The sequence below is a fragment of the Tympanuchus pallidicinctus genome, unplaced genomic scaffold (assembly GCF_026119805.1).
Source record: "Tympanuchus pallidicinctus isolate F22 unplaced genomic scaffold, pur_lepc_1.0 scaffold1, whole genome shotgun sequence".
Classification (NCBI taxonomy): domain Eukaryota; kingdom Metazoa; phylum Chordata; class Aves; order Galliformes; family Phasianidae; genus Tympanuchus; species Tympanuchus pallidicinctus.
In genome coordinates, this window is record NW_026294618.1 from 74790176 (window position 1) to 74813935 (window position 23760).

Genomic DNA, 23760 nt, shown 5'->3' on the forward strand with positions numbered 1-23760 from the left:
GGTTTTAATCATGGCATTTCATCTTCTGTTGTGGTTGTGCCTTAAGAAAAGCACAGGCTGGAGGCTGAGGCTGGAGGCTGAGGACCAGCATTTCACAGCTGCCTGACCTGCTGGAGAGGTGTCCTTGTGCTCAGCAGGGCTGTAATCATCCCTGCCACTTGCCCCACTACCTTCCCAGCACTAGCAGAGAAATTTGCTTCAAGAATAGTCAGAGAGACTAAGAAATCATAAGACATATGTAACTCAGCCCAAATTCCTGTCCAGCCTCTTCTTCCTTTCCATCCCTATTACATACAGGAGGAAACCCAGGCTTTGCTAAGAGGTCTGGATGTCCTCTGACAGGGGCCACCTGAGTGCTTCAAGCTGTACACCTGAACACATACCCTAATTCCTACCTTCAAACTAATGCCCATGTGGCATGTTCAGTGAAAGATCCTAGATAGAACATCTGACAATTTCAGAATATTTCTGCAATCCAAATAAAAGTACCCTAAAACAATTCCTAAATGAGTAACAGCAATGTCAAAAAGCTTCCCGGTCCTAGCTAAAAATAAAACAAATGATTTATTTAGAAGTGTACGAGCTTTTGAAGTCCTCAGAGTTTGCCAAACTATTCAATTTCTCATAGTCAGGCACAGAAATGAAAACTCATCAGGGTTGAGCTGGTCACAGGAAGAACTTGGCATAGACTGCCCTCTTTCATATGCCTTCATGATTTTTCTGCCAAATATAAATACATCTGACCACAAATGCTAAGTACTATACATTTTTCATTTAAAGTCAACGACCTTCTCTGCTCCACAATGTACCATACACTATTTTATTATCACTGCAAAGTACCAAATTAGTTTAATTAGTTAGCAGTATCAGCGAGCTAATAATTCCATTCGACCATTTGGATCCCTTTGACCTGACAGAGCTCGTGTTTGCTGTGAAGCACTCCAAGTTTACAGACACATAATGCTGCCTCCAATCACACTCATGAAGTGACAACCTGGTAAGTACAGAGATGTACTCAACCTCGAGTAGAAATGATCTAAATCAGCAGCACGGTGATACAGCATACACATGTACAAAATGATTCCCCTGAAACTACTTGGAATGCACATGATTTTTCGTTTTCTATTAGTCTGAATGCAAACTTCAGTTCCTTCATTACTACGAGAAACACATGCTTGAAATGCAGCCAGAAAATTACAGTTTCATGGTGTATAAACCTCAAAAAAGAATGCTGTGAAATATCTCTACTATGCAAATAATTATATCAACTATAAATTTCATCAAGTGACCCTACTACTGATATCTGTACTACTAATAATAAACAGCAACAGAAGCAAGCATTGGATAAAGCTATTTGAAAACCAAATTTGTTCGATGCACACTCCTGAGTTGTTTTAGAAACTGTATCACATAGCAAACCCTCAGAAACCTTCTCACAAGCACTGTAATAAAAATACTTGGTTAATGTTCATTAAGCTTATTATTATGCTAGAAGTTCACATTTCAGAACACCGTCTTGCACTCTGCATACTTCAGAACTGATAAGACAGCGTGTGCACAGAAGGAATGCCTGGACTTCTGAACCTACCAGACAAACGGCTTTACAATAGCAATACAACTATTTTTGAATTAAATAGAAAAACATACTGTCTGAACTAATTTTAATGAGCTATTTTTCCATAAAGAATACACTGTGTGCCAATACTGCACAAAAATAATCCCTCTGGTCCTGGAAGTTAACTGAGGAAATCCAATTCATCTTCCAGTAGCAAATTTAGTTTCTCAAAGCAGCAGTGGAAAGTGTAAACACAGAGTGACTGCCATCTCTCCAGTTACCACATTCCAACAAGCCATGTCCACCTCCACAGGCAGAAAAGCAAAATACCTGCATTTATGTCGAAGCAAAATACCTCCATTTATTTTAACAGCACGGAATAAGATTAGGATGGAAAAAAAACTTGCCGTGTTGATTTGGAAATATTCAGAGCCTGCGCTTAAAAGTTAAGAGGATCTGTATTGTAAGAACTAAGCTTGATGTTGAACAGCGTAGAATTGAAAGTTCTGTTTTAATCTAAAATTGGCATGAAAACTTTTTTGATGGAGTGAGAGTAATGAAACGGCTTTTTCTTTCTCATCCTCTCCCAGCACTGTGCAATGCAATCTATTCTCTGTCCTCAATTTGGAGTTTCAGATTTTATCCTCAGAGTGCTTCCCTGCAACTGCCTAAAAACAACCAACCATTCTGAACTCATAAAATAACATGGTTAATATTATACTCGTTAAGGTTATTTATTTAGAAGTTTCTTGAAACATCACCATTCTGCCAGGGAAAAAAATCACACTTGGATCAAGTAACTTCAGAGAGTACCATATTTTGTATCATAATATAAGGTTCTCATTTCAATTCTGGTATTTGTCAGAGAAATACCACACCAACAACCACACATTTTTAAAATTCCAGTTCAACAACAACTGAAAAAACAGTTTGCAGCACTGACATTGGAGCATAAACATATTCTGCTCATTCGTATGTCTTCCATTTTCTTTTTTTCGAACAAAGCAAAAGAGGAAAATTTTTAAATTACACAGCTCAACTGGCAGATTAACAGTATAGAACAGTTGGGGGGGGGGGGGAAGCACAGGAAAAAAAGACTATCAAAATAGATGGGCTTTATAGCAACAAGAAACTTCTCAAACAAGTGCTGAGAACAAATCAGCTTGTGTATATAAAAGAACGTAAATCAAATTGAATTCTGTTAGTCAGTAAGATACATTAATTACAAAATCATCCCCAATGTGGTGATCATTATAGGAATAGGACTGTGTTTAGATAAAACTGCTCAAATTCAATTCCTAGCACTCCCTTTCTCCACAAGCTGTTCCAGCTCAGAATTTTAACGCTAGGTCTCTCTCTAAAAATTACTTTTTAAGAGATTTCTACTTAAACACAAATAATCAGAAAGTTGATTTTTGCTACGAATCTTTTCAATTGCTTTGTTGCAACAATTCAATAAAAGGCAAAAACACAATTCAGAAAAAAAAAATCTATTTTTTCCATGTCCTGATTCGTACAATTATTTTTCTTTTGAACACTCAGAAATAATAAAAAAAAAAAAGGAAAAAAGCTTGGGAGGTCACGTAACAGGAGGAAAATCTTTGCTGACTTCAGTTTGATTAGCAACACTTACTTGTGGTCCAGTGACATATCACTAATGAAAACCAAAAGATGAAAGTAGTTCACCTGGCTCAGAATAATTATTTATTTGTACTAACATGACAAGCTGCAATGAAAAACATGCAACAGTTCCAGGACAGAAGCCAGGTTATTCAGCATCATATAAGCACATACCTTTTTATCATATACATCTTGCCAGTTTACTCCAGCAAAGAAACTATGACGCATGATTTCTTTTGCATCATCTGGGCCTCCACCAAGTCTAGACAGAGAATAAAAAAAAAGCCCATATTAAACAAGTTCTACTCCTAAAAGGAGATTAAATTATCATGATTGTTAGACGAGAGACCATTTGTTTTTCAATATCTGGGAACAACTCTCACCTGTTCAATCTGATATTCTCCCCTATATAATATGAATTCAAGATAAAAAGTGTTAACAAAAGCATCCAAATAATCAAGTTCTGTTCTACTTGATTATTCCAATCATCGTGTTTATTACTGTCCACAATGAGTTTTCATTCAAAGACATTCTTGAGTTTTCTTGAAAGACGAACTAAAGATCTGGCACCATTAAAAACCAAAACTAACCCAACAAAGCTGACACAGAATTTTACCAGGGAGGTGCCAAGCACTGAATTAGTAATGACTGACACATCATTTTTATAAAGTGTGTGCTGCTGTTGCATCTGGGTGCTGTAACAATTAACCAATTACCATAAAATAGCCTCAATCTGAGTTAATTAGTATAAATTAATAAATTGTAGGCCTGCTGAGAAGGTTATTTAAAGGCCACTGTAAATAACCACACTATTTGCTGCAGCCCACAGCTTGCCGAAGCCAGACTCTGGCATATCATCTCTAGAAGCAAATTGCAACTACTCCAGGTGAACCCACACAAGGTGGATTGAGCTCCCATAAGCAGACACTGCTGCCAGGAAAAAGGGTCCCATCCCTGCCCATCCATCTCCCCTCACTTTCATCCACAGCATCGCTTCCACTGACTGTGATGCTCACTGGAGGCTGAGAGCTGGAGTCAGCTCACTAACCTGAAAGAAAACTAACCCTACAAGGAGAAAACAACAAAGAACCGGCAGCTTTTTTGCTTTAGAAGTCAAACTTGATTCAACATCAGTTTCAGTGAGCTCCCTTAGCTTGCTGTTGGTGGAGACAGAGCCATTTGGGACCTCTGCCCCTTTCAAAGCAGGTGGACTTTTAAGACTGCTCAGCTCTGATCTAGCATCTTCCCGGTCTAGCTATCCCATGGCGTAACTGACAGCAATTGCAACAGAAAAAAAAATCTAAACTAACAAACAGCTTTGTATGTTGTCAACAAAGAGAATGACACAGGCAGTTTGTATTTCATTAAAATGAACTGCTAAAGACATAAAGAGAAGTTTTAAAAGCAAGGAAAGGAGCAACAATTCTCAAAATTACAGAAATATTCTGCACTACCATCTCAGCCCTGCAGTGACTGGGCATAAACTTATTTCTACGCTGTATTCTTCTGTTTCTCAACCACTCATAAAATTCTCCACATCTCTGAGCATCCCAGTCTGCCTGCACTCTTCAGACTTCCTTCAGTATCTTCCCATCCAGACGTTCAGAGAAGAGCAGAGCTGCAGTTAATCTCTGTGCTTTCTCCCAATTTATCAGTAGCTAGCACTGAATAAGCTGAAGTAAACAGAAGTCTATAATACATACTACTGCCTGCAAAGATTAATTACAGGGAAGTATCTTTTCAAATCTAAAGGCTAATATATTTCATAAATCAAATTGTTTGGAGGTTAAAATGCAATAGCAATTACTACAGAGACAAATTCTTACATTACATGTATTTATTTGGTTGGTCATAGTTTCCTTTTACTACATACAATAAACTTCATTAAAACAGATGTTGATGGGCAGCAACAAAAATGATGACCACTTGTGCTGTGTCAGCTGCTGCACCTGGCTAAGCACAGGCAAATCCCACTGAGGGGCACCGAAACTGGTCCTGCTCTGAGTACCCGTGAGCACATCCTTGCTACAGAAAACTTCTTGTCTAGAGATTGAGGATGGAGTGCAGGAACCATTGGAAGACAGCTTTCCTAAACAGCAATTCTGCTGAAAGGTGCACAAGAAGCAGGTAGGCAATGCTCACTTTTAAACCACTGCATTTAAATCTCACTCAGAGGATGCATTATCAATTTGTAGTTTACATGATCTGTGATCTATTTATATGCATTAATGCAACTTAGCTGTGGCAGTCTTTACGTGTCCTCACGCATGATCACACCAAAAGAAAAAGTGGAGTATTTCCATTAGACTATGTAACCAACTTAGGGTTAAATCATACTGTGACAAACACTATATAGATCTCATTTTGTTCCAGTACATAAACTAAACCTGAAAACTTCCTTGTGTTTGCTGTGGATGATTTTAAAAGTGTTCTCATCCAAGTCTCTTTTCTCCTTCTGCTTATCAATCTCACTTGTATATCCTAAATGGAAATTTGAGGTTGTATGGCTGTATATGGCTCCTTCTTATGACTGGTCCTTCAGTTAGAAAGACCGGGCACCAGTGGCCTATTTTTCCTTTAAGAATTTAAACTACTTTTTTTATGGCTATGTACCCAAGTAATTTCACTTACCGCTTATTTGGATCTTTTATCAGTAAGCCTGAAAGTAATGATTTTGCATCTGCAGATAGAGTTCGAGGAAATTTTATGTCCTCCATTAGTATCAGTTCAAATAGTTTCTCGTGATCTTGGTTGTAGAAAGGCAATCTTCCACACATCATTTCATACATGACAACTCCTAATCCCCACCAGTCCACTGCACGACCATAGTCATTATCTTCCAACACCTAAGACAGAAAGCAAAGCCAGCTGTAAAACATGTGCTATTTCAGATGGGATCATTTCAGCTTATTTGATGTATCTTTATACGAGTATCTTTTGTAGATTTCATTTCCACAGTGTGTAACAAGGACTGACAGAACTCAGACCCAATATACGCAACTGCAGCACTGACCCATACACCTGAGTTCACTGCAATTACAGATATACTAGGGTCTGTGCTGTTATCCCGTGTGCAATCATCAGAAACAAGCAAAACATACAATTGAGAACGGTCTCCTCAAAATTGTCATGACTGCATTTTCCCCTTTTCTATGTCTTCTACCATCCCATTTATCCGCAGTTTTAGGAAGAGACACTTCATCTGCTGGCACTGCAGTCGCAGTTAGCGTTCTTCATGGAGAAGATGTGAGGCATCTCCTTGCTCAGCCACTTCCTCTCTTTATCCCACCTGCCAGAATAAAGCCTGAAACTGAGAAACACCCTTCTCTTACTGAAAGAAGCTTAGCTTCTTTGCTTCTACTGTGTTTATACTAAGAACCCTCCAAGCATTTTTCCTGACAATTCCATGCAGTCCCATGAGGTAATCCAAAGCAGCTGAATGGTACGAGCGCACAGAAACACGACGACGTTCACATGGTACGTTAACCACGACACTGTGGGTGTGTATGCATATTATACGATCACACAAATCAGTTTGTGACATGTGTTAAAATGATAATGCCTCCAATGTTGTGAGTCTTAAAAACTGACCAACTCCACAGGCTTCCTCCAGCAGCCTCAGAGAATTGGAATAAAAAATCTAAATGGTATATTTTGACCTCAGTAGATCTTAATATTGCATTACAGCGATGGAAGTGAAATAATAGCATTATACACCCACAACGTAAGCATTTACAAAAAAGAAACTAAAGGCTACTGCATGGGTGTATAATTCAGATTTCTGTGTATTCTAAGGAGATCACATCCTTGCACTAAAAAGGTTGTAAAAATTAGAAGTTAATAAGCGCTAACATAGAAGGCACTGCATGTGCCTCAGTTGCCAACATGTGCTGAATATAGATACAGCAATATAAAGGCAAAAAACCTTAAAACAAGAAATTACACTTCAATAGTAAACAGTAAGAAAGACCAAATACATGAAACAAAAATAGTTGGACTCCATTTATAAAGTCCTAAAGAATTCTCCATCATTTTTGTATCATTTAAAGGCAGTTTCTGAAAGACAGAATATGCATTCAACTGATTTAAAAATACATATATATAAACCTGTAGAGAACAAAATACCTTTTACAAGTCACTGTCACATGCAAACAAAACTGCCAAGCACTCACCCAGACTCAAATAGGAAGCAGACACACAGGAACAGTCATCTAGACACACGCCAGGGAAAGCCTGGTGACATCTAGTGATGCCTTCAGGCTTTAAGGAATAAGGCAACCTCTAGCAGATAAGGTATAAACTTTATCCATGAGCAGATTATCTTGTGACTGTCAAAAAAGCATAAGAAGACTTCCAGCAATTTCCTCTAAAGCAACGGCAGGCACAGCCTGCACCCATCTGGGGACACTGAGCAGCCATGGCCACACCATGTCCTCCAAGGACACGAGCCTGACAATGGACAGTCCCAGTAAGAGTGTAGAGCTTGTTTATCTGCCATCTCCTTTTCTCCCCCAGTAAACCCAATTCTGCTTCTAAGTTCCTGGTACATGTTAGTAGCAGAAGTAAAATGCAGTATGGCAATTTTGATGACCCCACAGTAATTAATGCATTCATATTCCTAATTTTCACTATCTTTAAGGATTAGTAACAGGAATGTGATGGAATGAAATGTATTACAAATCCCTCTTGTGTATATAAGATTAAAAAATCATAAATATTAACACATTAACACATACTATTTACAACCATGCCAAAACACACAGATTCATTACATCATTGATATTTCCAAATAGAGGGTGAAATTTTGGAAAGTGTAAAACACAACAAATTATCTGAGTGAGTACATGTGACAAAAGGAACTAAAATAATTCCAGCATTTTAAAATTAATTAAACATTTTATGAGTTCCAGCACACTGTAAGCTATTTGCTGAAAAACTGTATATGAAATCTGTGGCACTTGTCTTTAAATCACCACTTCTTCTCCCACATATAAAAGCATTATGTGTTTTTCTAATACACGTTTTAGCATCGTTACCATTTCTCCTATTTGCACCATTAGTTATTCTTCTCCTTACAAGCTGGTAAAATACAAAAAATCATGAGGCAGTGGTGGAGCTTTTTACAAGTGAGCCGAGGTGTGGTTTGCACGTGTGACTTACAAAAGCACGCAATGGGAATACAAAGCATTTCATTCTCCGAGTGAGGCAAATCACATGCCCAACAGCTAAAGCAAACCAGATCTGGGGTTTTACCTAATTTATGCTGGGCTTTACCTAATAATAATAAAAAGTACGAGCAACCTTTTGCTGCATTCCCACAACAGCAACAAAACAGTGGTACAAAGGAAGAGCCAAATGTGATTTTTAACCTCTTTTTACATAAAATCATAAAAAAGCATAAAAGCTGGATTAACTGCCTCCTGAACCCGCATATCACCAGCCGGGTTCTCATCCCCAGCTGGCAAAACTGGCAACTCTTTATTTTTATTTAAATACCTGGTTTACAGCCAGCCAGACGAGCAAGAGCATCAGAAGGGTTTTGCTTACGAAAAGGAAAGCAGCCTGAAAACAGCGTCAAGGAAGAAAAAAGCAGCTCCATTTATTTTAATATAAATGAAATAAAACTGTGCATTATGCATTCACAGAAAAAAAAATAACTGTGCGCATTTAAAGTACTCTGCAGTTTCTATTCTTCCATGGTTTTAAGAAATCTAAAGGTTTGCAGACTGAGAAATCAATGGAATTTTAGCAACTTCTGTAATCAAATCCATACAACTAGAGTGGGCACAAGAACAAATCTAAACACACTACCCTGGCATTACAGTCTTTTTCAAACAATTCTTGGATTTGAGGGACTTGTTTTTGTAACACTGAACAAAGGTCATGAAAGACAAAAGCTTCAGCTCAATGCTAAATGAACATGACATACAGTTGCACATTTGTACCTACGAGTAACACAATCTTTTGTATATCATGAGATGGTTATCTGCTTTTAGAATGGCCTCCTTAGGCTGTCATAGCCCTTGCTACCTTCCAGCATACGTGAGGTATACCTGCCTAAGCACCTGGCCAGCCACAGCCACAGTGCAAATTTTGATCTCTTAGCCCCTGTGTACCATCCTTTAAAGCCATCTCCACTATCTCCATCCATCCTGTATCCTGTAAGGGCACACGAATCTATATTTAAAACAATAGACTGTTCTAACAACTCTGTCAGGTCACAGCAGAAAAGGCTGCAGACCCACCAAAACCATCATCAAGGCACAAGCTCCTCCACTTTGGTGCTTGTTATAAAGCAATGCTTTATTTTCTAGGGCTATGAAACAAGAGGATCGTACGCATCTCATAAGCCACAGGAAGAGCAGCTACACTGAGTACACATCCAGTCAGGTGCACTTTCATACAGATGAAGTTCCACGCTTTCTTCCCCAAAATTAAAGCTGTCAGATCATTTGAGGACATGAATTCCCTTCCTTTATCTGCTTCTCCTACCACTACCACATGGGCCCAAGCCACCTCGTCAAGATCTAGGTCAGGTTTTAGGAGATGAGAGCTGCAGTGTGATACGACTTCAGCATCTGGATAACATTACAGTCAGTCATCCCCGTTTTACACCCCACATCACTACTGTGCCTCGTGTCAAGTAAAGCATGAGGTGGGCTCACGGAGGTTCAGTTTGAATGATACCATAGGTCATGGGAAATAAAACCCAGGAATTTATTTCATTTTTACTACTTGAATGTTTCTCACTCCCTTTGTGTTTCGGGCTCTAGTTCAGTAACAGGTTCTTCCAGAGGCAGTACTGACCTGACACATGCTCCCACATCTTTTCACTTGCCACGTCAAAGTTTTGCAACACGCTGCATCGGAAAGAAAAGTTTTACCCTGGGCTATTTGTAAGTCACCTTGGGACCTGAGTCCTTACATTGCTACAAGAGCCCGCAGTCCTCATCACAGGAGCTGTGCGGACTCTCACTGTTACTCCTGCTCATGCAGAGAACTGCAATAGCCATCTTCACACCTAATGGAAAGATGAAGGGCCCAATTCTCTTCCCAACCTGTGTTTCTCTAGAGTGCTCAGGCACTACAAAAGTGCTCCAAAACTAATCACTGCACTGAAATCATTTCATTTTTATGGGCACTGATGCTGCTCTAAAACTTACAGCTGCAGTAAGTGGACAGAGTCTGCATTTATATGAATGCTTTTTTAAAAAAATCTTCAGAAGTGCTAGTAAGATTTGTATATTTCTAGTTTTAGATAAAAACTCAAGATGTTAAGTAGCATACAGACTTTCTAACAACCAAGAAACATTAGTCATGCATCTGCTTCCAGGCACATGCAGACACCTCTGAGCTTTCATGGATGTTTCAGAGGTACTGGGCAACACTGTAGTTTCAGCTAAGGGAAAACTATTTCTTTACTTTAGAAATTTCATTTATATTGTGCTCAGAAGGCAACAAAGAACATCTCTCATCCATATGTTATAAGCTAAAACAGTAACCTGCAGTAATACACAATCCATACAGTTGCATGCCCAATTAATTAATGGTAAAACTTAGAAAAAAAGAATATATTCTCTTTACATCTTCAGTAGCTGGAGTCAAAAGTTTTCTCTGCTGCTGCAACTTGAGATGCATCTGCAAACTTTTATTTACAGTACTGGGGCAGAAACTAAGGCAACAAACAATCAAAGAAGTCAAATCTGACACAAGCATAAGCCATGCTTTTACATGATTCTGTGAAAATCTTTTGAAGGGTAGCAGTCTACATAATAGGTGAAACCTATGACCATCTGAAGTCAATCATGTATTTCCTCTTTACTTGGGTGAAACCAGGATTCTCTGATATGTCAATAATCGCATAACACTGCACAAGGCATGACTGCCCTGGCCACAGACTGAACATAGAAAACCTCTTAATTCAATTTTTCTGAATTTTCTTGAAACAAAATATATGTGATGATGTCCTCTGGAAGGTTTTTGTTTGCAAAGCAGAAATTCACACAGACAGGAAATATACTTCCCACAGATCACTAACAGTTAATTCATTGCTGTAACTTCTGGACTCTAAAAATGTAGACAAACACAGGAATAACTGTGTGAATGAAAGGCTTAGTACAATTCACTGTTGATCTTCTACAAATGGCTGTCAATATTGGGTTTTATCTTTAAAATAACACTATCATAACTATCAGGTACTTTGTGCTAGATAACCAAGGTGACTCACTGGAAAACCAGTACCATTTTTGATCTAGTTTTGATTACTTTTAATATACTGTATACAGGCTCTACGATAGGACATTAAAAATAAATAGCTTACTCAATCAATAATTTTGTCAGAACAGATGGGAAAATATTTAAACATCTAAACAAACTGTCTGCACACCTATGTTGTGATAGAAAACTGAGAACTTGGATACACCAATGTACTGTTAATTCAAGGGGAAAAACCTGTTTTTAATTAAGTTTACGGTTCAGGTGAATTGTATGTTACCTAAGCATTTCTGGTAACCCTTCACGCATTTTTATTGCTACAGCTGTTGGTCTGCTAAGAAATATTCATCCACATATTCAACAAAAGTTGAAAAGTATATTTGCTGAAACTTTCTATTGATTGCGGTAGGCACTGAAGCAAAGTTTATGGCCTAACACTAACAAACTAAGGTTATAAACATTTCTTTACAGAAACAGACATTTATCCTAAATGTTAAAAAATTCTTCCTACATAAAGGTATGTTTGCCAAATATGATACACATTTAGGAACCATCATAAGAGAATCTGCAGACGTCCTCATATCTCCATTACCACTGTACTGGCAGTGCACTCCACAATATGCATTAACATAAAATGCAAGATGTAAGAAATAATGAATAATGACAATATTGTGATAATTTTTTTCTGGTTGCTTGTCATTCTTGATGAAAGCATTTTGATTTTTTACCCACAGTAAACAGGATTTATTCAGCTTTTGTTTATTGTTCATTGCTCTCAGAAAAACTGAAGGCTTATGCTGAGATAGAAATAATGTTTGTATTGATTAAATGAAAATTATTGAAAAAAATGTCAAGTGCACTATTGAGAGTCTTTATAAGAATCGCCATACTTTCTTGCTTTAAACAAGAATGTGTTTTTTATCAGAAAACTGCACTCTGCTTTACAGTTCTGGTTTGAATACCAGAAAAATGGTTTATTTTTAGCAAATGCTGAGCTACTCTGCTTTCTAATCCTCTGTTTGTTTTATTATTTTTGCATATTTGTTACGTCTTTCCCCTTGAGAAGCCTGATAGTGCGTGTGGACAATTAGCTTTTGTACCTGGTGAGATTAACCAGATTGCACAAAAATTCAAATTCATGGTACGTCACTGGTTATCTGGTTTCAGGAGAACGTCCACCTCTTGTGCTAATTTATCTGTTGCTGCAGCAGCTCGTCCATATGCATAACTAAGCGATGCTTTCATACCCCCATTTTTGATTCTGATGCTGCTGATTGCAAATGCTCTGGATACCTTCCCTTGTCCACATTCCATCACGTTCACCCCAGGGCTCTGCTGGCAATGCCAAGCTGACAAAAACGCTCCAACTGAAATCACTAGGTTTTTGATGACTTAGGCGTGTAAGATGACACTGTGGCACACTAGAATGTATTAAGCGATAACCAATGAGAAAAAAAGGTCACATTTGAGGTACCAGCATCTCAAAATAAAAAAAAAAAAAATGTCCATTTTCTTTCAACATAAAAATTATTTGGGATTCTACTGTACGGAGAAAATGCCTTATTGTAAAAGCCACGCAAATCAGAAGAGAAAATATTTTCAGGCATACATGCTCTTTCTCCTCCCACTCCCCACCGGTCTTCACCCAGAAATAAAACATAGCCAAATATACAACAGACAGCTATTCAAGAGCACACACCAACACTGAATCACGTTTCCACAGGTAGAATAAATTCTATTGTGTCTCTAATAAGAAGCACATTATGCATGAAGTATCTTGGTAAACAGAGAGTAAATAAACTTGAACTATCCTTTTGAAGCCGGAAGAAAATTAGTGAAGCAGAATACAACAACATAACTACAGTGTTTTGGTACTAAGTGAACTAAACGTATGTTAAGGAAAAGGAGTACTGGTTATGAGAAGTTGAGAGTTTGGTGTTTTCAGCAAAAGCTTACAACAAAAGTAAGGTGCTCCCCGCCTCTATGAAGCAGTGCCTCATGCTATAGATGAAAACAAACATCAAAATAAATATTTATGGCTTCAGCATTGGTAGAAAATGGCAATGAAAATATTTATCAAATACTTTTTAATTTATGGAGTAAAATACATCTTAACAGAAATATTTTTAGAAGAACCTCCTTCTGCAAGACAGATATTTATGATAAAACCCCATTAAACTAATGAAAGGCAATAAACAAATCTTCAGCCTTCATGCTGATGGTAGGTCCTTGTGTGATCCACACAGAAAACAATGATTTTTTTTTTAATTGTTGTTGATTATATCTTCTCTACTTTCTCAGTTTTATACCTGTCTGTATGATAAAGAGGTAATTCTGCCCGTTACAAATTAGCTGTAGTTGTACAGCTATCCCCAAGAAAATTATTACATGCTTACATACATACAACACTACAAATACATGATGTTACAGAACAACTCTTCCAACAGCACTCTCTTGAGTATGGAAAACAGTTAATTTGAATACATTGTTTTAAAAATCAGACAAAACATAAATTCCACCTTTTCAAGTCTCGGGCTGATAAAAATTTATGTTCCATCCTTAGACAAAACAACCCTGTACAATATACTTACCTAAATTTACATTGAATACTCATAGGTTCCTTTTCTTTCTACCACAGATTTTAAGGGTGTTGTGGTAGGGTTTTTTGCCATTTTTGTTAGGGGGGGTAGATGGAGGAGTACTCTATTTTGTTCATTCTAACTTGGCGATCAAAGAATTTTTATTTTTACACTATTGCAGAAGTGCATTTTTCTAGGTTTCCAAAACCACCTTATTCAACCTTCCCCATCTGTCACCATCTGCTTCTTTTTAGCATGTACTTTTTGTGTGATCACATAAGCATGTGAAAAATAACTAACATTCAGATGATTGTCTGCTGGTACATTTGAGGACTGGGCATAATAAAAGTGAACTGCCAAAACGTACTTAACACTTCTAATTTTGTTGGGTCTTGTAAGCTACATTTGATTTTCAAACTGTTTTACAGTTGGAAAGTTGATCAGGTACTCTAACAGTAAAACTGAGACTACATAATTAGCTCAGCACTACAAAGATTATATTCAAAGACAGGAGCAAAACCCAGAAATATATCCACACGAGTTCACACATCCATCTTGACTGAGTCTGTCTGCACAATGTTGCCTGAGGCATAGGATAAGATGCTACAAGAAGCTGCTTCTGGACAGTCACAGCCTGTGTCTTCACTCTACCCTGCCAGAGGACAGGGAATAAAGGACTCCCATAATTACAAGCAAGAAACTCAAACGAGAGTAGAAATGCATGGAAATGTAATCCATTCTTTGCCACACAGCAGATACTGCTTCTAGGTGCAAAGTAATTGAAAATTGCTATTGAGGCACAACAGCCAGAGGGTGGAGGTGTCCATTTCTAGAGCTATATCACACTTCAGCACACCATCCATTTCTGCTTGTAAATGTCCTTCCTAATTAAGCTTTAATATAAAAAGAACCAAAAAAGGTATGAAGCTAGAGAAACATACGTACCTCCCAGCCTCCAAATACACATTAACTTGACTCTACAAAAATTTCATACATGACTTTTTTTTTTTTTGTGCTGTTAGAGATAGCACCACAGGCTTCAAGTCTTAAAATACATTTGACTAATATAGACAACTTGGTGTACTGTCTCTCTGTCCTCTCTTGAAAAAAGAATCAAGAGAAATGAAGAGAATAAAAAGAATCCCAATAGCAAGTGAAATCATCCCCTGCCTCAGATAAAGCCAAAATGCCACCGATCAGAAGGCTGTTCACCAGAAGCAACCAAATACAAATGAGAACTTGTTCTGTAGAGAATGATGGAAGACAGAGGACAAAATAAAGTCTCTTTTTCACTGTTTCTCCTAGCAGTATTGTTCCAACTCTTACAGTTCCTACTGTTCTTACAGCCTTGCGAATGTGGTTGTCATCTAGCAACATCTTAACAGCTATTTTACCCCACTTTCCCCACATTCTCTTCTTCCCTATTAACCTGTACTATCCAATAGTTCTAGCCCTGGAAAACAAAGGTGCATACCTATCACATATAAAAGCCGTATAGAATTTCAAAAAGCGAATCACTCAGGTGCCTCAGTTATCTTCAAATTTAAATAAAATGTGAAGGAAAAGGAGATAAACAGGCACAAGCCATAACAAAAACAATTCCATCCTTCAGAACCTCTATGTTCCTAAAGCAACAACTTTGCACCTTGCTCCTCTCTATATTAATTCAGTCATCAATTTTGACTGCCTTTCATCTCCGCAAAACACTTTATTACTTTCTGTTAAAGGAAAATTAACAAAATAACACAATTGTCTTTTGTTCAGCTCAGCTTTGCTTTCCTTTCAATTAAAAAACAAACACAAAACAAAAAAAAAAAAAAAACCAAAACCAACTGGCTTTGACTATATTACCTACACAACTTCATTTTTTCTGTTGCACAGCATGTCCACCCAGAGGACCCAGCCCTCTCGTGTCATCAGATTCCCTGCAAACAAGCACCTTCATGCTTTTCCCCATGCCTGAAGGAACTCCTCAGTAACATTCTTATTGCTACTTTTACCTGCATTGAAGTCTCCCTTTAAAACACTGCTCTCCTATAATGCCTGCAAAAAATTAAAACACTGATTTTCATCCTACCCTTATAAATTATTTCCTAGTGGTTCCCTCCGTGCCTATATACATTAGATTCAACTCATATCAGACAAGTTATGTGGCAGACCACCACATTCTCAGCCCAAAAATTAATCAGACTACCTTTGGTAAATATCCAGAGCCAATAGAAGCAAGCACTATAAGAATGAAATAAATGCACAGCTGCACCAACGTATAGCTAAATGTATAGCTGCCTCTACTACAGCATTTTATAACCTATATGCACTACAACATTCTAGAAAAATTCAAGTTCAGTTCCTGTAGCGCATGGGAAAAGTTTCTTGCTGTGACAAATCAGCCTTGGACGGTGCCAGCTGTACAGGCACCATGCTTCTCCCTTGCTGAAATTCAGCCACTGACCTCCAACAGCCAAGTTCTAGATTTTAGGTCATTCACACATCAAAGCCTCAGCCCTCCAAAGAGGTATAAATAAGAAATTTAGTGAAGTATGAAGGAAGAATGGTTACTTCTAAACAAAAAGACTTTGACCTTTTGTTTGGTTAATCTCGGGGAAATAATTACAGATGATCTCTCTCACTCTCCTTTTCACAAGTAAGACTTAAAAAAGAGAAAGAAAAAAAAAGGCTAAACAAGCATTGTGTAACATATAGCATTGCATTTCTTTCATCTGCACTGGTAAATTATAAAACGTGCAAATTTTCTCACACCTATCAACAAAGTTATGAATCCATTCTGGTTTTATTTATTGCCATCAGTGGCTGTAAATTGTGTAAATGCTATTGCAGTGGCCTTGCAGTGATGTTTTTAAATAAAAGACTACTCTTCTTGAAGAAATGCCATCTCATAAGGACTTGAACTGAAATGCAGAGTCAGAAAAGTGTAATGTCATACAAGAAATTACCTTCATAAATATATAATCTGAGCTAAAGGAAATTTTATTTCTTTGCCCAAGTAGCTTCATTTCTTAAATATTCTGCTAAAGAAAGCAGATTATAGTGATGTGTATCTTTATGAGTATGTCTGTGATCCCTCACAATGTGCTGCAAACTATCAAAATTCAAACTGCCTTTAAATATCTCACTTGTGTATTTACAAGTACAAGCACTTTCTCAGTTTTCTCTGTTTATTCATTAAGCATGTGATACTGTTTAGGAAAGCAATGGTAAAATGATTGAAGTCCAGCTGTAACATTAAGTTCTCATGATCTGCAGTTAGACAAAAGTCCATTAGTCTTTGCACTCTGCTAATGGCTTCTGTGATCTGAACTACATGAAGTGAGTTCCCTGTCACAAACACATGAAAACACTGGAGCACCCTGTTTCCCTGTCAGTCAGCTGTCCCAGGTATGAAAATAGACACAATGGTTTCATGTGATCAAACACTACTGTAACAGAGGAAAGGTTGGGTATTTTTTTCCTAATAGCATTCATCTACTACTAACACAATCCTTTCAAATTAGAACTTGTAGATAAATACGTGAAGTCTTCTCTTGCTATCTCAGTAACTTAAATTTTGTCTAGGTTGCTGGCTCTAAAACCTTTATCTCTGAGCTAAAAGGGAATGAGTTCTGTGCCAGGGTTAATGAAGAGTCAGTTTCACTCCAGATAAGTTTATACATTGTAAGTTCTCCAAAAATACTCATAATGGGAGGTGAAGAAGGGTGGGACAGCTAGAGAACAGAAAGGCAAATTGGATCAAGTAACTTGTGGAAGGTGTCTAAAACCCGGGACGACCCACTGCCAAATTTGGTGGAAGAGAAGTAATGTTTCCAAAACTGTTATATTGAGAAGTAGATGAAAGCAACTAAACAGGGTATCTGCAACTTAGAATGTTTTCAGGACTGCTGACAAGAAGACAACAAGAGAGTAAGAGGTGGCAACGGCAACTGCAGTCTGTGCAGAGTTGATGGTATCATCCTTTGTGCTCTTTTATGGCTGCAACAGATTCCGAGTACAGAACACAAGAAAAATGGCCAGTGTACCAAGCCAAACAGGCAAAAGAGCAACATCATCTAAGCAGCCTTAAATTCCAAATTGGCTAAGAATAGCTCAGAAATCCTTAAATGCAGGTAAATGCTGAGTGCCCCTGCAGTAAACACAGAAAAAATGTCAAACTCAGAAGTCTCAAACACTCAAACCTGACCATCTCCACATCTCACAGCTACCAGTACCCTGAAGGTGATGTCTACCAGTTTCTTAGAAATCCCTTAATTGTAAGGATCAGAATGAGAAATTAAAGACAATCTAACCAGCTTGCTTAAAGAGGCTTCAGGGCTTGCTGCTGCTCATGCTGCTCAGAATTCAATACTCCCAAGAAGGTAGGAGGGTGAAGAGCCATGCTGAATCAGAGCCTCTTTATCTCCTTCCTCTAAACTAATGCACATTCTTCTTCAAAAAACAATTTGAACAGAATTTTGCTGGTGGTATTGAACAACTGCAAGAGGTGGAGGATCTTTTGATGTATGTCTTGGAAAGAAAAGCAGGGCTGAAGGACATAAAACTTGAACACGGGAAGTTCCATACTAACATGCACATTAACTTCTTTACAGTAAGGGTGATGGAGCAGTGGAGCAGGTCGCCCAGAGAGATGGTGGAATCTCCATCTATGGAGATATTCAAGACCAGCCTGGATGCCTACCTGCATGACCTACTGTGGGGTATCTGCTTTGGCAGGGAAGTTGGACTCGATGATCTCTTGAAGACTCTTCCCACCACTGGGATTCTGTGATTCTGTGATATTGTGAAGTCCTTTCAGTTGTCTGAAAGTTGTCTCAGTATCAAGTGTGTGTTAATGTATCAATTCATGATCCCCGAATACAGGCAAAAATGGAAATACAGGGTAATGCAGGATCCTTCCAGTAAGAAATAATGCTCCCTCTCATGTTAGTATCAGAGTTGCATTTGGGAACAGTGGGGGAGAGGCAGCACAGCCAGTACTGCTGACTGAAGCCAAAGAGGACAAAAACCCAATGTTGAGTGTACTTCCCTGGCTTTCTATTTTTTTATTTTTTTATTTTTTTTCTCTCTTTCTCTCTGTAAGAGTCCATGACAGATTTTCTCCAATATCAGTCCTCACTGATATCCTCTACTTGAGTTTACACAGTAGATTCCACAGTGGCCAAATCAGAGTTGTGAAGGAAACCAAAACAACATTCTTATGTCCATCTTTTTGGTAGTTCTCAAGATGACACTGATCAGTGGCTACCTGTAAGGACAGAGCTGAATATTCTGGGGTAGCATTTCAACATACATTTATTCAGAAGAAAGCTGGTTCTTGCTGCCTACCTCAGCCAGTTCTGAGGTTGGTATACTCAATGGCTTAGAAGAAACGTCTAAAATTTCAACTCCCTGCATCTGGAGAGTTCAGATAAAACCCAGCAAACTCGGTTTCTCCCTCCTGTCCAGGAAAACTACACAAATTTAGTTACACATCTCAGTTAAGTAGAATCGCATGTTCCAAGTGACAGAGAGACTGAAGATTACTTCTGAAGAAATTATTGAAAGATAAAAGCTTTATCAGAGAAAGGCAAACATGAGAAGGAAAACACATGTTAAAGGTGTTATTAAACACTAAAAAGCATAGCATCATTATACATAGAATCACTAAAAAGCAAGACCAGTAGCATACAGAATTCTAAACTATAACTGTTTAGTATTAATGAGGCAGACTGTCAATTCTTAACCACAACGAACAGTGTTCATCACACAAACACTGCAGTCTAAAATTAAATGAAAAATCAACATTTTATACCACGTTACAAGAGTATATTCTAGATCATACCTCCGGTGCCAGGTATTCTGGAGTACCACAGAATGTTTTCATAGTTGCTGCATCTGTGATTCCTTCTTTGCAAAGTCCAAAATCTGTAATCTTTATATGCCCATCTTTATCCAACATTAGATTTTCTAACTGTGTGTTGAGGAAAAAAAACATTCCCTTAGTACTTCTGAACAAGATAGGCTGCTGCACTAGATCAATTTTTTAAATTTTAACAAAAAACTGTGCTGTATCATTCCTCGACCAGACTACTGCATGTATCTGCAATATGTCACAGTATTCCATGTTATTAAAAACAGATTCTGCTATCAATTCTTTTGCCTCATGCAAAACTTGCCTACCACATTTTTCTTCTCTTCAGTTCCTGCTCCACAGCTACACACAAATAAAGTGACAATGTAAAAAATTTGGGCTTTTCACAAAATGATCTCATCATAGAAATTTGGGTTTCCTCCCATGTAAGTTTGAAGAAGTTCCCGTTGAAAGCAGGACTATTTTCCAAAGAATATGCCCACACTGCATCACAGAGTATCTTCAGCACAACTTAAAAGGAGCTTCAGGCAATACAGCTGGTAACACAACTGCCAATCTAAGACACAAAAGCCAATCTAAGACAAACTGCATTCCAGCAGTATCTATTTTTCCCAGTATACGAAAGACAAAAAATTAAGGCTGAAATTCTTCTATTTAGGTATGCTAAACTATTTAACATGTTTTCAAAACACAGAAGAACATATTTCTTTGGTGAAATACGCAGAATACCATCACATTTTCCCAATTCTCCATTTCCCTTATTTGGAGACACTAACTACTTGAGATTTGTCTGGAAATATGAGCTAAGTTGCAACTAAAAGGGAGAAATAAAAAACATTGGAGGTTTAAATCTCCTTCAACTAGCATCATGAAGGAACACTTTTTTGAGCAATGTGCCTATGGATTACCGTGTCAAAGTGGTTCCTTCAGCAAACACACACTGAACACAGACTTTTTCTCCATTAACTCTAAAGAGTGCAACTTTATAATTACTTTGTGTTTGTCCCAACAGTCTCTGCAAAAACAAAAATTCTGATTACTTTTTTTTTTTTTTTTCCTTTTTTTTTTACCTTGAGATCACGGTACACAATCTTCCCAGAATGCAGATAGTCCAGAGCTGAGACAATTTCTGCACCATAGAAGCGTGTGCGGTCCTCTGAGAACACCCGCTCTCTCGACAAATGGAAAAACAGCTGCGGGGTAAACAGCAGGGACAGGATTGTAATAATTACTGATTTAGTGGGGGAAATTAACACAAACATAAAACACCTCTCATCACCATATTGTGATGATAGATAGTATACTCTCAGTGGACACTCAGCACTCTTAGACAGCAGCTGGCTTATCTTTTCCAGGTTTCCAAAGGGAGAAAGCGAGCTGTTAAATCAGCGTTTTAATCAATATACCAATCTTGTTTAAGGCATTCTGTTTGCTACTCATTTAACCTTCAGTTACCAGAGGAAAAAAAAAAGTACGCAGCAGAAGCATTCTGCACTTCTCCCTCCACCACTTCCTCATATTTTTGTTTCAAGCCACTGAGAAACATCATTAAAACACCTAGAGGCTGGTTCCACCTTCCGTTTTCAGTAAGTTAGCAACCCTTCTTTGCACTGAAAAGACTTCCAGTTCTTGAGCAGACTTTGAACAGGTGAGCTGGCATTTTGCACAAACAGCAAATTCATAATGCTAATGATACTACAGTCATTAGAAAAAGCAAACAGAGAGCTGCTTAGGGCTTACAAAAAGGAACCTATGCATTTTTCTCTTTTTCTTTATCTCTTTGCAAAGTTTCTTTGTTTTTTAATCTCTTTTTCAATACTTCATTATTAACAGTAATTTACAGACAGTTGTTTATCTGAAATTTTTCAGAGAAAAAATTAATCATTATGTATTGCCAAAAATTTCATCTTCAATGAAAAAGAATACGGTGAAGCTAGAGTTCTGCAGGATTATCAGTATCTTATCAGATAAAATATCACCCACAGAACCAAAGCAAGATACATACACATATGCAGAATTTGGCTGTATAGTCACTCTAAATTGATAGCTTTGTTTACTATGTTAAGAATGATTGGGAAACTCTAAATAAATATTAGTAAATATGCTTCAGTTATCTACTTAAGGCCAAATAGGTCTTCAAACCATCCTTCAAGTTACAATGCTTTCGTGTTTACCACAAAAGCTAATGATCAACAAAACATAAATACAGAAATTATTATTTTGTACATTAAATACAGAGTATATTCTTTTTAATTTAAAGGCTCAAAATATCAGACAGTTGAGAATTCCAGAAAAGCAAAGCAGGTGTGTTTTTTGTTTTTTTTTTAAAAAAAAGGACACCACAACCCCAAATCCAATCATATGCCTTATCTGTCATAACCACAATGTATTTTTCACCCTCAGGAAGTGTACACTGTTTAGATGGCAAAGAAGAATACAAATATTGCTGTAGTTATTTTCAATGTATAGTCTTTTCAAAATCCAATTGAAAGCTCAGTCTATAAGGTCTGCTCTGAAAGTAATGTCTCCTGCTTTACTATGCTGATCCGTGAAGACAGAGGTGGATGTTGGAGGTATGGTAGTAGAGACTGACCTTTCCTGACAATAACCCACTACATTTTGTAGCTGTGTAACAGATGGCAGCAGAGGGGCAGTCTGACAAATTGTCATCTGACACAAGAAGTATGTAGGAAACACAGGAGTAGAATTGAATTCCTCCATGCGAAAAAAAATTGCATCAATTGACATTCATTGACGCTTGTTGAACATTCATGGAGACCAAACAGTGGATGTGAGCACAGGGAGGAGGTGGGTGGTGACAGTAATATGAAAGTCAATCCACATTCTGTTGCACCACAAAATGAAGAGCATCTTAATCAGCTCATCTGTGTAAATCAGTGGATCACAACCAGGGAACTGTATACCAAGCTGAATATCAGCTTCAGTGCATTGGAAACAATGGTGTCAACAGTGGAAAATCACAAAGCTTGCACCAGTTGGGTCCCATGAATGCTCACACAGGAACAGAAAAAACATTGTATGCAAGTTTCAGGACCTGTTGAACCAACACAAGGCTGAAGGTGACTGCATCATTACCAGTGATGAGATGCTGTGTCACCACTCCAAGCTGAAGTCAAACCGGCAGCCAATGGAGCGGTGATGTGAATTCCCCATTAAGGAAAAAGTTCAAGATGCAGCCCTCCACAGGTAAAGTCTTGTGCGGTGTCTTTTGTGATAGGAAGGAGGTGATCCTCCTGTATTTCCTGGATCCTAGACAAACCATCAATGTTGACTGCTATATTGTGACACTTAGCTGACAACTGTCAGTTCTGTCTGCTCTGCCCTACCATACCCACTACATAGTCTGGATATGGAGCCTTCTGACTTCCATCTCTTTGGGCTGACGAAAGACAGACTGCATGAGCAACATTTTCCTAACAATGATGCCATTACAGCACCTGTGAAACAGTGCGTCACCTCCACCGGTGCACATTTCTATAAGCACAATATGCAGGTTCTTCTTCATTGCTAGTCAAAATGCATAGCTATTGGTAGTGACTATGTTGAAAAATAGTTAAAAAACAAGGCAATTGTTCTGGATTTGCCAAGAGATTGTGAGTCCCTGGGTCAGTTCATTTTAATGTTACATGCAACTAGAACTCCTAAACTCAAGGCAGAATTCCTTGGAATTCACATTCCAATGTGTCTAGAATGTATTAAAGCTTCAAATCCCCTCAGGAAGCCAACACATGCAATTGATAAGGAAATTAAACACTTCCCTTACTTATTTAAAAACAACAAGAACAAACAAAAGCAAACAAAACCGGTGTTTTTTCAACTTTATCTTGGCTCAGAAAGAAACAATTTTCAAGCAAGAGGAGCTTAAGTAGATGGAAGTCAGTTAGGGTTCCCCTCCTGAGTGAAGAGCC

General features: G+C 38.0%; 1 protein-coding gene across 3 annotated transcripts in view; it reads right to left on the reverse strand.

Moving 5' to 3' along the window:
- The window catches only part of AKT3 (AKT serine/threonine kinase 3), a 144504-nt gene that overhangs the window by 10596 nt on the left and 110148 nt on the right, over positions 1 to 23760 (reverse strand). For all 3 annotated transcript variants that reach the window (XM_052695735.1, XM_052695744.1, XM_052695753.1), the window contains exons 9-12: positions 20902 to 21024; positions 19802 to 19930; positions 5807 to 6021; positions 3350 to 3437 (exon numbers count right to left, since the gene is read on the reverse strand). In XM_052695735.1, the coding sequence (XP_052551695.1) occupies positions 3350 to 3437; positions 5807 to 6021; positions 19802 to 19930; positions 20902 to 21024 (555 nt within the window). The remainder of the gene's footprint in view (positions 1 to 3349; positions 3438 to 5806; positions 6022 to 19801; positions 19931 to 20901; positions 21025 to 23760) is intronic.